General features: G+C 45.6%; 1 protein-coding gene across 2 annotated transcripts in view; it reads left to right on the top strand.

Moving 5' to 3' along the window:
• psda (pleckstrin and Sec7 domain containing a) overlaps positions 1-12,440 on the top strand; it is a 103,480-nt gene that overhangs the window by 20,388 nt on the left and 70,652 nt on the right. For both annotated transcript variants that reach the window (XM_084076622.1, XM_084076621.1), the window contains exons 4-7: positions 7,148-7,476; positions 9,026-9,378; positions 11,172-11,412; positions 11,932-12,218. In XM_084076622.1, coding sequence (XP_083932748.1) covers positions 7,148-7,476; positions 9,026-9,378; positions 11,172-11,412; positions 11,932-12,218 — 1,210 coding nt within the window. The remainder of the gene's footprint in view (positions 1-7,147; positions 7,477-9,025; positions 9,379-11,171; positions 11,413-11,931; positions 12,219-12,440) is intronic.

Below are 12,440 nucleotides of genomic sequence, written 5' to 3' on the forward strand. Positions count from 1 at the left end.
CTCTACGACGCCACACTCTCCGCTAAGCGGCACAGGTGTAAAAAAAAGTGTGGCGGACCGTCCAGTGAGGTCAGAGGTCAGAAAAGTGCCGTTTTCAGTGCGTAGCCTATACCAATTGGACACTGGACCGGAGACGGACACGTGTGCCAACACTTGTGACATACTCACGCGTTCGGGGAGACCCCCTCTACAACGCCACACTCTCCGCTAAGCGGCACAGGTGTAAAAAAAAGTGTGGCGGACCGTCCAGTGAGGTCAGAGGTCAGAAAAGTACCGTTTACAGTACATAGCCTATACAAATTGGACACTGGACCGGAGACGGACATGTGTGCCAACACTTGTGACATACTCACGCGTTCGGGGAGACCCCCTCTACAACGCCACACTCTCCGCTAAGCGGCACAGGTGTAAAAAAAAGTGTGGCGGACCGTCCAGTGAGGTCAGAGGTCAGAAAAGTGCCGTTTTCAGTGCGTAGCCTATACCAATTGGACACTGGACCGGAGACGGACACGTGTGCCAACACTTGTGACATACTCACGCGTTCGGGGAGACCCCCTCTACAACGCCACACTCTCCGCTAAGCGGCACAGGTGTAAAAAAAAGTGTGGCGGACCGTCCAGTGAGGTCAGAGGTCAGAAAAGTGCCGTTTTCAGTGCGTAGCCTATACCAATTGGACACTGGACCGGAGACGGACACGTGTGCCAACACTTGTGACATACTCACGCGTTCGGGGAGACCCCCTCTACAACGCCACACTCTCCGCTAAGCGGCACAGGTGTAAAAAAAAGTGTGGCGGACCGTCCAGTGAGGTCAGAGGTCAGAAAGGTGCCGTTTACAGTACATAGCCTATACAAATTGGACACTGGACCGGAGACGGACACGTGTGCCAACACTTGTGACATACTCACGCGTTCGGGGAGACCCCCTCTACAACGCCACACTCTCCGCTAAGCGGCACAGGTGTAAAAAAAAGTGTGGCGGACCGTCCAGTGAGGTCAGAGGTCAGAAAAGTGCCGTTTTCAGTGCGTAGCCTATACCAATTGGACACTGGACCGGAGACGGACACGTGTGCCAGCAATTGTGACATACACACGCGTTCGGGGAGACCCCCTCTACAACGCCACACTCTCCGCTAAGTGGGAGAGGTGTAAAAAAAAGTGTGGCGGGCCGTCCAGTGAGGTCAGAGGTCAGAAAAGTGCCCTTTTCTGACATTTTCAGACAATAGTGGACACTGGACCGGAGACGGCTGCCGATGCCAGCACTTGTGACATACACACGCGTTCGGGGAGACCCCCTCTACAACGCCACACTCTCCGCTAAGTGGGAGAGGTGTAAAAAAAAGTGTGGCGGGCCGTCCAGTGAGGTCAGAGGTCAGAAAAGTGCCCTTTTCTGACATTTTCAGACAATAGTGGACACTGGACCGGAGACGGCTGCCGATGCCAGCACTTGTGACATACACACGCGTTCAGGGAGACCCCCTCTACAACGCCACACTCTCCGCTAAGCTAGACAGGTGTATTTGGAAAAGCGGCGGGCCGTCCAGTGAGGTCAGGGGTCAGAAAACAGCCATTTTCAGTGCATAGACTCCACAAATTGGACGCTGGACATGAGACAGCTATTTGCCGTGGCACTTACTATTACTTACTTACAATTATAACAATCTGTTCTTGCTTACAATTGACCGCTGATCATTCAGGCTACAATCACAATTTAACACAAAAAATTGTAGATTAATATCACAGACTGAGGTTACCTGTTGTTGTCATGTCACTGTGACGCAGTGTTAATTTTTATTTAGTTTTAGTCATAGTCTTTTGAATAACATTTAATTTAGTTTTAGTCATATTTTATTCACCTTAAATGTTTGTTTTAGTGTAGTTTTAGTCGACTAAATATAATACGATTTTAGTCGACTAAATCTACAGTTGATTTTGTCGTCAAAAATGTATTTTGGCGGGCCTTGATGGCGTCGTAATGCTACATTTTACACTTGGTTGCATGCTGAAATTAGCCAATCTAGTGAATCTACTGCTGTGACTTGTCACAAGTGCTGGCATCGGCAGCTGTCTCCGGTCCAGTGTCCACTATTGTCTGAAAATGGCAGAAAAGGGCACTTTTCTGACCTCTGACCTCACTGGACGGCCCGCCACACTTTTTTTTACACCTCTCCCACTTAGCGGAGAGTGTGGCGTTGTAGAGGGGGTCTCCCCGAACGCGTGTGTATGTCACAAGTGTTGGCACACATGTCCGTCTCCGGTCCAGTGTCCAATTTGTATAGGCTATGTACTGTAAACGGCACCTTTCTGACCTCTGACCTCACTGGACGGTCCGCCACACTTTTTTTTACACCTGTGCCGCTTAGCGGAGAGTGTGGCGTTGTAGAGGGGGTCTCCCCGAACGCGTGAGTATGTCACAAGTGTTGGCACACATGTCCGTCTCCGGTCCAGTGTCCAATTGGTATAGGCTACGCACTGAAAACGGCACTTTTCTGACCTCTGACCTCACTGGACGGTCCGCCACACTTTTTTTTACACCTGTGCCGCTTAGCGGAGAGTTTGGCGTTGTAGAGGGGGTCTCCCCGAACGCGTGAGTATGTCACAAGTGTTGGCACACGTGTCCGTCTCCGGTCCAGTGTCCAATTTCTATAGGCTATGCACTCCATTGAACAACATTTATCCATTTAGATACATTTTTATCTTTTAAAAAACGTTTTTGTTACACAGAAACATAATATGTGTTGTATAGCTTCGTTTAAATGCTTAATTTATAGTTTTAATGTGCAAATGAACCGTTTTTCAATGGTTTTCAATGGTTTCTTTTTACTCTAGAGGGTACTCTTATTCTGAAGGGATCGTCAACCGGAAGTCTTATTTCTGCTCCGTTATTTCTGCTGACGGAACACAGCTCGCTATTGCATTGTGGGAGATGCAGTCGTATCGTGAGCTCAGTAGTAGCTCGAGCGCTCGAGCTCGGCGGGCGCAGCTTCAGAAGGACAACAACAACAATACTATGTATTAACCTCAGAGAAACTAGACTAAAAACCCACAACAACACAGTGTGCCATGCTGTGTAATGGCCGTGGAGTGAAGTGTGTCAGTGTGCGGGACAGAGAAGCAGGACAAAAGGCTTGTTGTTGCTCCTCCAGACGGAGGAGCGGGTGGTCCAGCAGAGCGTAGCCGGGGCTAGAGGCAGGCTAGCGGGCAGAGAGGAGGAGGAGGAGGAGGAGGACACCCCGGTGGTCTGGAGGAAGAAGAGCCCCAGCCTGGTTGGAGACCCTGGTGGTCTGAGTCCCAGCCTGGTTGGAGAGGGAGGTGGTCTTACTGACTGACTGTGTGTGTCAGGAGAAAGAAAGAAGAGTCCCAGTCTGGTTGGAGGACAGAGGGAGGTGGTCTGACTCTGACTGAGTGTGTGTCTGTGTAAAGAAGAGTCCCAGCCTGGTTGGAGGAGAGGGAGGTGGTCTGACTGTGTTTGTGTCTGGAGAAAGAAGAGTCCCACTCCCAGCCTGGTTGCAGAGTGGAGACCCCGGTGGTCTGGCTGTGTTTGTATCTGGAGAAAGAAGAGTCCCAGTCTGGTTGGAGGACAGAGGGAGGTGTTCTGGCTGTGTGTGTATCTGGAGAAAGAAGAGTCCCAGCCTGTTTGGAGGACAGAGGGAGGTGTTCTGGCTGTGTGTGTATCTGGAGAAAGAAGAGTCCCAGCCGGTTTGGAGGACAGAGGGAGGTGGATGGATGACTGTAGCCTCTCTGTGTTTGTGTCCGTTAAGGATAAATGAAGGTAGGAACTAGGAATAAGCGCCATGGCAACGGATGGCTGCTTGTGTCACACACAGTGATGGATGATGCTAAGTTTGTGTGTGTGTCCTCCATCTGTCTTTGTACTGCTTTTGTTTCTGTTTCTGTTCTGTCTGCTACTCTCTCTCTCTCTCTCTCTCTCTCTCTCTCTCTCTCCCCCCCTTTCTCTGTCTCTCTCTGTTTCTATTTCTCTGGCTGTCTTTCTTTCTCTTTCTTTCTCTCCCTCTCTCGCTCTCCTTCTTTCTCTCTCTCTCTCTCTCTCTCTCTCTCTCTCTCTCTCTCTCTCTCTCTCTCTCTCTCTCTCTCTCTCTCTCTCTCTCGCCATCACTTTTTGATATTTTGCCAATAACAATGTGATACACATCTGACTTAAGTATCCGGGGTACTGGAAAAAGGGGAAAGCTATATCATCAAAGATGCAACGCAATATCAATCAATATAACAATCAATGCCTTCAGGACGACTGAATACTCCATTGGGTTCTCAAACCTTTTAATGTCAAGGAACCCTAAATTGATAGGTATTTGACCCACATCTCAATAGAGACAATTTGTGTTGTTAAAAATGTGCAAGAATATTCAAAATTATACCAAAATGTTCACGATTTTTACTTAAAAAATGAATAAACAACTATTTTCTATTATCCAAGCAAGGTGTAAACATGGTTAAATGTGGTTAAACTGATTTGCTCCCCGGTCCCCACTTTGAGAACCATTTGCAAAACTCTGGCTCAGAGTGGCTCATACTTAATAGTATGACATCATGTGACATCTATGTAGAGTTCAAACAAGAGTTTACCTCAGAAAAATACCTGCTGTGTGAAAACCATAAGTACAGACAGGCCATTTGTAATTTTAGGGTGAATAATCACACGAGAATTCCAAAGGTTACTGGCAGATAAAGGGCTGGAAAGAAGTCAGAGGTTATGCAATTTATATAACGACAACCGAGCTGGGGATGAGTTCCATGTTCTGTTTGAGTGCAAGAATATTAGCATTATGAATTTTAGACAAAAATACCTGCCAAAGTATTATATAACTCAACCGTCTATGTTGAAATGACTGCAATCTGATAAGCTAAAAGTTAATTTGCATGTTCTCCTTGTGTCTCCAAGGGTAGTTAATACCCTCACAAAAACATGTAGTAATCCTGGTTGCTACATTATACCGCCTCCCCCATGACAACCAGGTCGCTTGATGGAGGGGAAGGGAACTGGTTGGAATAACGTGTTCCTTCCACGCGCTACGTCCTACCGGGGAAACTCCCCCCTGTCAGGTGACAAGAAGGTCAGTTGGCTCTAATGCATTGAAGGAGGCATGAGCTCGGCCCTGGCTGGTGTGGGGAGTGTTGCGCCCAGGATCACTTAGAGAAGTGGCACCGGGTGAAAAAGGGTTACAAAATCGTGGGATAAAAAATGTAAAAGTTATTTGTAAATTGGGTGCTTTTCTGAAAAAACGTTCTTCCTCTGTTCAAATAATGCATGCCATCCATGCCTTTTGCTACGTCTGTATGAACATTGTTATATGTATTGTATACTGTCTATTTATGAATCTGTACTCCATACCATGTGAACATGGTCTTGAGTTACACAAATGATGATGAGAGATCATTTGTCCCCTCAAGTATAGCACTTTGGAACAAACACTTCGCCTCTGTGTGTAATTGTTGTCTCTGCTCATCCGTAACAGCCTAGTTGCTGACATGTTAGCCTACATGTGCAAGTACTGTAAGTAGAGACACATTTGCAGCAGATAAAAATAGCAGCAGATATAGAATCACAGACACACATGTATTACTGAGTCGTTTGTGTTTCTGTTGGGTGTGTGGTGCAATAAATGCAACGGAAATTATAATATATATATAAAATATATTATATATAAATAATCTGTCTATCCTCAATTGGTCCTAATCACCAAGCAGTTGGTCTGATTAGAGCCCAAGCCATATATTATATTGTTGCAGTCGGGCAGAAACCTCATATCTCCATATTTCAACTTCTTTTCATAAATGAATGCCCTACTTCGTCATACAATAACAAGAGTCGCGATTGTGATTTAAAATAAATAATTAAATATAGTTCTGCTTATGTGTGTATTTTATGTTTACTTTGTTTGTTATATAATTCAAGTTAAATATTCTTATCATACTTTGAAGTTTAATCCGGGAAAGCATCTGTCATTTCAGATTTGAGCTAAAAAGCATTATTTTATGCTTTGGCTATTCAAAAATAGCAGAGTGCCGTGCTATGAGCTTGTATATCTGCTATTTTTGATTTGCCAAAGAAATCTAAAATGACACAGCTTTCCCGGTCTTAATGGATTGATATACACCGGAATACTCGGGACCGGTGTAAGTCGGGAACGACGCAAGGTGGAAAATGCATGCCATATATATATGAGTATGCTGTAGTGTGATACCCATTATTTTGTTTGCTCACAAGTTCAGTGTTCCAACTTTAATCCAATTGTTTTTCAAATTGATTCCAAGATTTAGCATTTTTTCTTTTTCAAACGTTGTTTCCAACCTAGACACAGGATCTACTGTAAATGTCTCAATAGAAGAGCAGGGAGACCAAATACAACCACCACAATTGGCTCTATGCACAGCAGCCATATAGAGGATATGCGCATGCTTAAAGTGAATGGCACATCGAGTGGCAAATCGAGTGGCAAAGAAACATGCAAAATGAGTTTAACATTGTTTAATGTTGTTTAATGCAATCAGATATGACTTTTCTGCTTGGATGCATGGGCTGTCAAGGCCAGAAAGTATTTTTTTGACACTCAGTAGGCATTCCTGCATAACTTCCGGGTTTGATGATGATGTCACACGCATATCCTCTATTGGACAGAAATTGGGCCCCTTCTTTGCTTCCTTCACAGGTGTTACCAATGACACTAATGAAGGCTCTGTTCCATTTAGTGTAGCACAGTGGTTCTCAGACTTTTTAATTTCAAGGACTCCTATAACTCCGAGAGTGTACAAATGGAACCAAATGGACCCTCCCGGGTCCATTTGGTTCCATTTGTACACTCAGAGTTACACCCTCTCAAGGAACCATGAGGGTCCCTTGACCACACTTTGAGACCCACTAGTGTTTCTAGTGAGCCAACATGCACAATATCAGCACCCTGACTCTGTTTGACCAGAATGGAACAGAGCCTTCATTAGTATCATTGGTAACACCAATTTTTCTCCAAAATGGCTGCTGTGCATAGAGCCTTATTGTATAATTTATATTGTATTACCATCTACCATGCAGATTGGACAAAATAAGAGATTTTATTCACACACAAAAAATTACATGATGAAGCTTCAAGTCTATTCATTGCTATAACAATTTTTCTTCTCTTTTTCAGACGCCCCGTCTGCAACCCCCCCGCTCAGCAAGACCCCCAGCCCCACCCCTCCCACCTCCCTGCGCCTCAAACCCAGCGGTCCGGCCAGGGGGGCGAGCAGGGGTGGCGGTCGCGGGAAGGATGTCGCTGAGGGAGGTCGAAGGCTATCGTACCACCAGGTGCGGCAGATCGAGGTGGAGCTGCTGAGCCCCGCCCCCTCGCCGCTGGCGTCGCCGGGCCGCCACGCCCACCGGAGCACGACGGGCATCATTCTGCGGAGCATCAAGTACTCTGAGACGGACCTGGACGCCGTGCCGCTGCGCTGCTACAGAGAGACGGATCTGGACGAGGTGACTCTTGATTTTAACACGTTTCTTTAACACCGGGAAAGCATCTGTGGCATTTCGTCGCTGTCGGGCAGAAACCTCTTATCTCCATATTCTAACCTTTTGTGTTTTTTCGTAAATTAAAGCGCTACTTGATCATACTTTAGCGTCACACAAAAGGATCAAAAGTAGCAGATCCACAAGCTCCAAACACGGCACGAAGCGACCTGTTTTGAGCTTGTGGATTTGCTACTTTTGCTGTCTTTGAATTTGAATCCTGAAAAGTAACAGTTTTGGACATGAGGTTTCTACCCGACAGAGACGATTTGCAGAATCGGCCTCAGGTCTTAATGGGTTAAGAATCTCCTTTTTTTTATGATCAAACTTTTATTTATTTTTACAACGTTACAGTACAGCAACGACATCCTTTAGTTAAAACAAAACGTTTTCTTGTTTAAAAGGTTAAAGCACTATATTCTGATAGAACTCATAGGAACTGTAGAGTGTCTGTACAGTGACTGTGGTTTCTCTCTCCAGCTCTTTGAAACAAGAAATACATTTTCTGGTGGGTTGCAAATTTCATCCGATCAGGAGAGAGTATCCATTTATCAGCTTATTTTTTATACTGTTCTATTTCCAATTTTGTCTGCTTATTGTTTTGTGCCACTTGTTAATCCTGTATCATGGATTTCATTGGATGAAATCGGTATCCTGACCTGAAAATAGATTTTCTGTAGTTTTCTAAAGAGCTGGAGGACAGACAGGGAGACCCCTGTTAGTGAACACAAACTATAATAGCGATGTCTACTATCACAATATAGAGCTATTTAACACAAAACAATAATCACTTACCCTACCTTTAATACAGCACCAGGGAGCAGTTACTGTATGTGTTAAGTGTCTCCCTCGTCACCATAATTTCATTTTTATTGGTTTGTTTTATGCCAGAGTCCATGTCACTCGCTGCTTTAACAACCGCCTCTATATCATGCTGGAATTATGTCATGGCACATTACCACGCAGAGCACAATGGGAAGTTCATGTCAGATTTTCACAATAGAGCGATGGGATTTTGGGTAAAAAATAAGTTTCCCTAAAGGCAGGGTAAGTGATTTTTCTTTGTTAAAATAAGTGTTAAATAGCTCTATATTCTGATAGTACTCATTGCTATTGCTATAGAGTGTTTGTTCAGTAACAGGCGTCTCCCCGTCTCTCCAGCTTCTTTAGTAAACAGAAAATGCATTTTCAGGTTGTGATACCGATCTGATCCAATCAGGAGAGGCAGAACTCACACAGGATTCAGGATAAACGAAAGTGAAATTGTGATGACACAAAGAAATTAGCTGACGCAATTAGAACTGGACCACTATAACATTGAAGCTGATAAATGGGTACTCGCTCCTGATTGGCTGAAGATTGGAAACCCACCTGACAATGTATTTTCTGTTTAATAAAGAGCTGGAGAGACAGGTAGACTCCTGATACTGAACAAGCACTTCTGTGTCTCTGGTGTAAAAGTCATGAATGCCAATACAGAGGAACTTGAACTTGAACTTGCTGTCTCTCCACCCAGGTAATCCGGGCGGAGGCCGAGGCGGAGGACCTCGCGGCCACCGCCTCGCGGGTGGAGGTGGAGGAGATGGAGGAGGTGGAAGAGGTGGACTCAGCCTTCGGGAGCAACCGCAGTGTTCAGGGAGGAACCGCGGGGGGTTCGAGCCCCGGCCCTAAGGGTCATCATGCTCCTCCTCCCCCGGAGGACGGAGGGAGGCAGGGGAGGAGGGTGGAGAGAGAGGAGGAGGAGGTGGAGGAGGAAGAGGAGGAGGAGGAGAGTGTGGCGAGCTGGGCCAGCGTCCGGATGCAAGGCTACATGAAGAGACAGTGGGCCACCAGGGAGGAGGACGAGGCCTACAGTCTGCTGCTGAAAGGGTGAGACACACACGCACACACGCACACACACACACGCACACGCACACGCACACGCACACGCACACGCACACACACACACACGCGACTAGGGTTGCACTTATTGACGCTTTTCTTTAACGATTATTCTATTGCTATAGAATGTTTGTTCAGTAACAGGAGTCTCCATGTCTCTCCAGCTCTTAAATAAACGAAAAAATACATTTTCAGGTGGGCTGCAAAATGTCAGCCAATCAGGAGAGAGTGCCCATTTATCAGCTTACATTTTTATAGAGCCCCAGTTCCAATTTTGTCAGCTCATTTCTTTGTGTCATCATCACTTCCAATTCCACTTGTTTAGTCTGTATCCTGACTGAGTTCTCTCCTGACTGAGTTCTCTATCCTGATTGGATAAAATTGGTATCCCCACCTGAATCTTCTCTTCTGGGGATCCCTGGCACAAAACATTTTCAGATGGGGAGGTCCGCGGAAAAAATACATATACATTTGGGGGTCCGTGATGAAAAAAATTGAGAACCGCTCTACATCTTAAAGCCAGACCAATACGTATATTGCTCTGCTTGCTTAGGGCATTGGTTCTCAAAGTGGGGTCCGGGGACCCCCAGGGTTTTTTGGGGGGGGTTCCAGGGGGTCCCCAGCTAAATATGGCTGTTCAACAATAGCAGATTTACAAGCTCGCATCACTTCTACTGTACATCTGCTATTTTTGAATATTATTTAAATCAATATTGTAAGTATTGGACATTTTTGCATACATTTGAATTTGTTTCACACACATCTTCTCTTCAAAGTATTGAAGAGTATTTTCAAAGTATTTTCAGATGGGGGTCCGTGGCCAAATACATATCGATTTGGGGGTCCTTGACTTGAAAAAGTTTGAGAAGCACTGGCTAACTGGGTATAACTTGAATTTTGACCTTCAGTCAGTACCACTTGTCCACCAGCAGGTGTCCCACCCGACCACATGATAGACATTTCTCAATGGTCTTCTGTTCATAACTGTAGCCCCAGGTTTCAATAAGGTGGGGTACCTGTTTCCAATAACTTCATTTGATTGGCTCGGCTGCAGATTTGAAACAGGAAACACTGATTTGTGTTTCCCGTTCAAATCCACTGCCAACATTCATATGTAAACATTCACAAGACAACAGAAGTGTACTTATTATTTTGTTGTGTGTCTTTTTCAACAGCCACCAGTGTTAGGTTGGTTCATCCATCCTTATTATCCATAATAGTAACGATAATAATAATAATAATAATAATAATAATAACAATAATAATAACTATGATAATTATAATGATAATAATAATAATAATAATAACAATAATAATAACAATAATAATAACTAATGATAATAATAACAACAATAACAATAATAATAATAATAACAATAACACGTTATTATTCATTATCCACACCCGTTTGGCTCTGTACACCACCATGCACTACAAACTGCTGACCGCAATAGTCTAATATTATTCCAAAAGGAACAACCTTATTCCAGACATGCTGGTCCTGTACGCACTAGGCTGTACATCTAGGCAATAAGGCAGAGCAGGGCTTGCACACGTGGTCTCTCAACATGCACACACACACACACACACACACACACACACACACACACACACACACACACACACACACACACACACACACACACACACACACACACACACACACACACACACACACACACACACACACACACACACACACACAGATTTGTGTACCGTTTCGCCTCTTTGCTACTACTACTACTACTACTAATACGACTAACTCTTCCCTCCCCTGCCAGTCCATTGGAGCAGGTAGAAGTGGAGTCCCACACGGCTCTGAAGTCTCCCATCCCGGTGTCCAGCCCCCGGGGGACGGGGGACAGCCACCTGGACTCCTTCAGCAGACACTTTGAGAACATCGTGGAGTCCCACAGGGCCAAGGGCACATCCTACAGCAGCTTGGACAGTGTCGACATCCTGACCACCGGTGGCCATTCCGTCTTCACCTTTGACCTGCCCACCTTGACCCCTGAGATCCAGGTGAGAGACGGGGGAAGGTTAATAGGCTCTATTCACAGCAGCCATATTGTGAAGACATTCAGGTGTTACCAATGATACTAATGAAGGCTCTGTTCCATTCTGGTCAAACAGAGTCAGGGTGCTGATATTGTGTGCATGTTGGCTCACTGTAAACACTCTGTTACACCAGTGGGTCTACAGTTGGGGTCCAGGGACCCTCATGGGCTTCCAAATGGCCCCTTACAGGTGTGTAACTCTGAGAGTGTACAAATGGAACCAAATGGACCCGTAAGGGTCCATTTGGTTCCATTTGTACACTCTCAGAGTTATGGGGGTCGTGGAAACCACTGTGCTAGACTAAATGGAACAAAGCCTTCATTAGTATCATTGGTAACACCTGTGAATGTCTTCATAATATGGCTGCTGTGAATAGAGCCTATTGAACATATTGCAACATCACAGTATAATTCTGGTGTCCAGAATTAAAATGATGATTTGTCTCTCTCTGTCTCTCCGCCCGTCTGTCTCTCCGTGTCTCAGAGTCAGATCAGTGAGAGTGCCAGACAGATCATGGAGCTGAGCTTCGCGCCGCTGGCCAAGGCCGAGTCGCCCGCCGTCTTTGAGACGACGCGCTCGGAGACGGCCCTGACCACCGCCTCCTCCTCCTTCACCTCCGGGGCGGGCCTGAGGGGCGAGGCCAAGGACGACCTGGCGTCCTCCTCCTCCCGAGGCAGGACGCGCTCGGAAAGGGACTCCTGGCGGCGGAACAAAGCCAAAGACGGTGTCCGCAAAGCTATCTCTGTCCCCGCACTGTCCTGCAGCACCGGGTACGTGACATTCTAGTACGCTTGTAACTGGCTGGGTTTTTAACCCATTCAATCCGGGGACGCGTCTGTGTCATTTTAGATTTATTTGGCTATTCAAAATAATATGTAGATCTGCTATTTTTGAAAAATCTAGATTTTTTTTTGAAAATCTTTGAATATATATATTTTTAAAGCGAACATTTGTAACTGAAATCTTTGCTTCTGGGTGTCCCTGGAACAAAA

The sequence above is a fragment of the Gymnoscopelus microlampas genome (assembly GCF_963454915.1).
Source record: "Gymnoscopelus microlampas genome assembly, chromosome: 13".
In the NCBI taxonomy this organism is placed as follows: domain Eukaryota; kingdom Metazoa; phylum Chordata; class Actinopteri; order Myctophiformes; family Myctophidae; genus Gymnoscopelus; species Gymnoscopelus microlampas.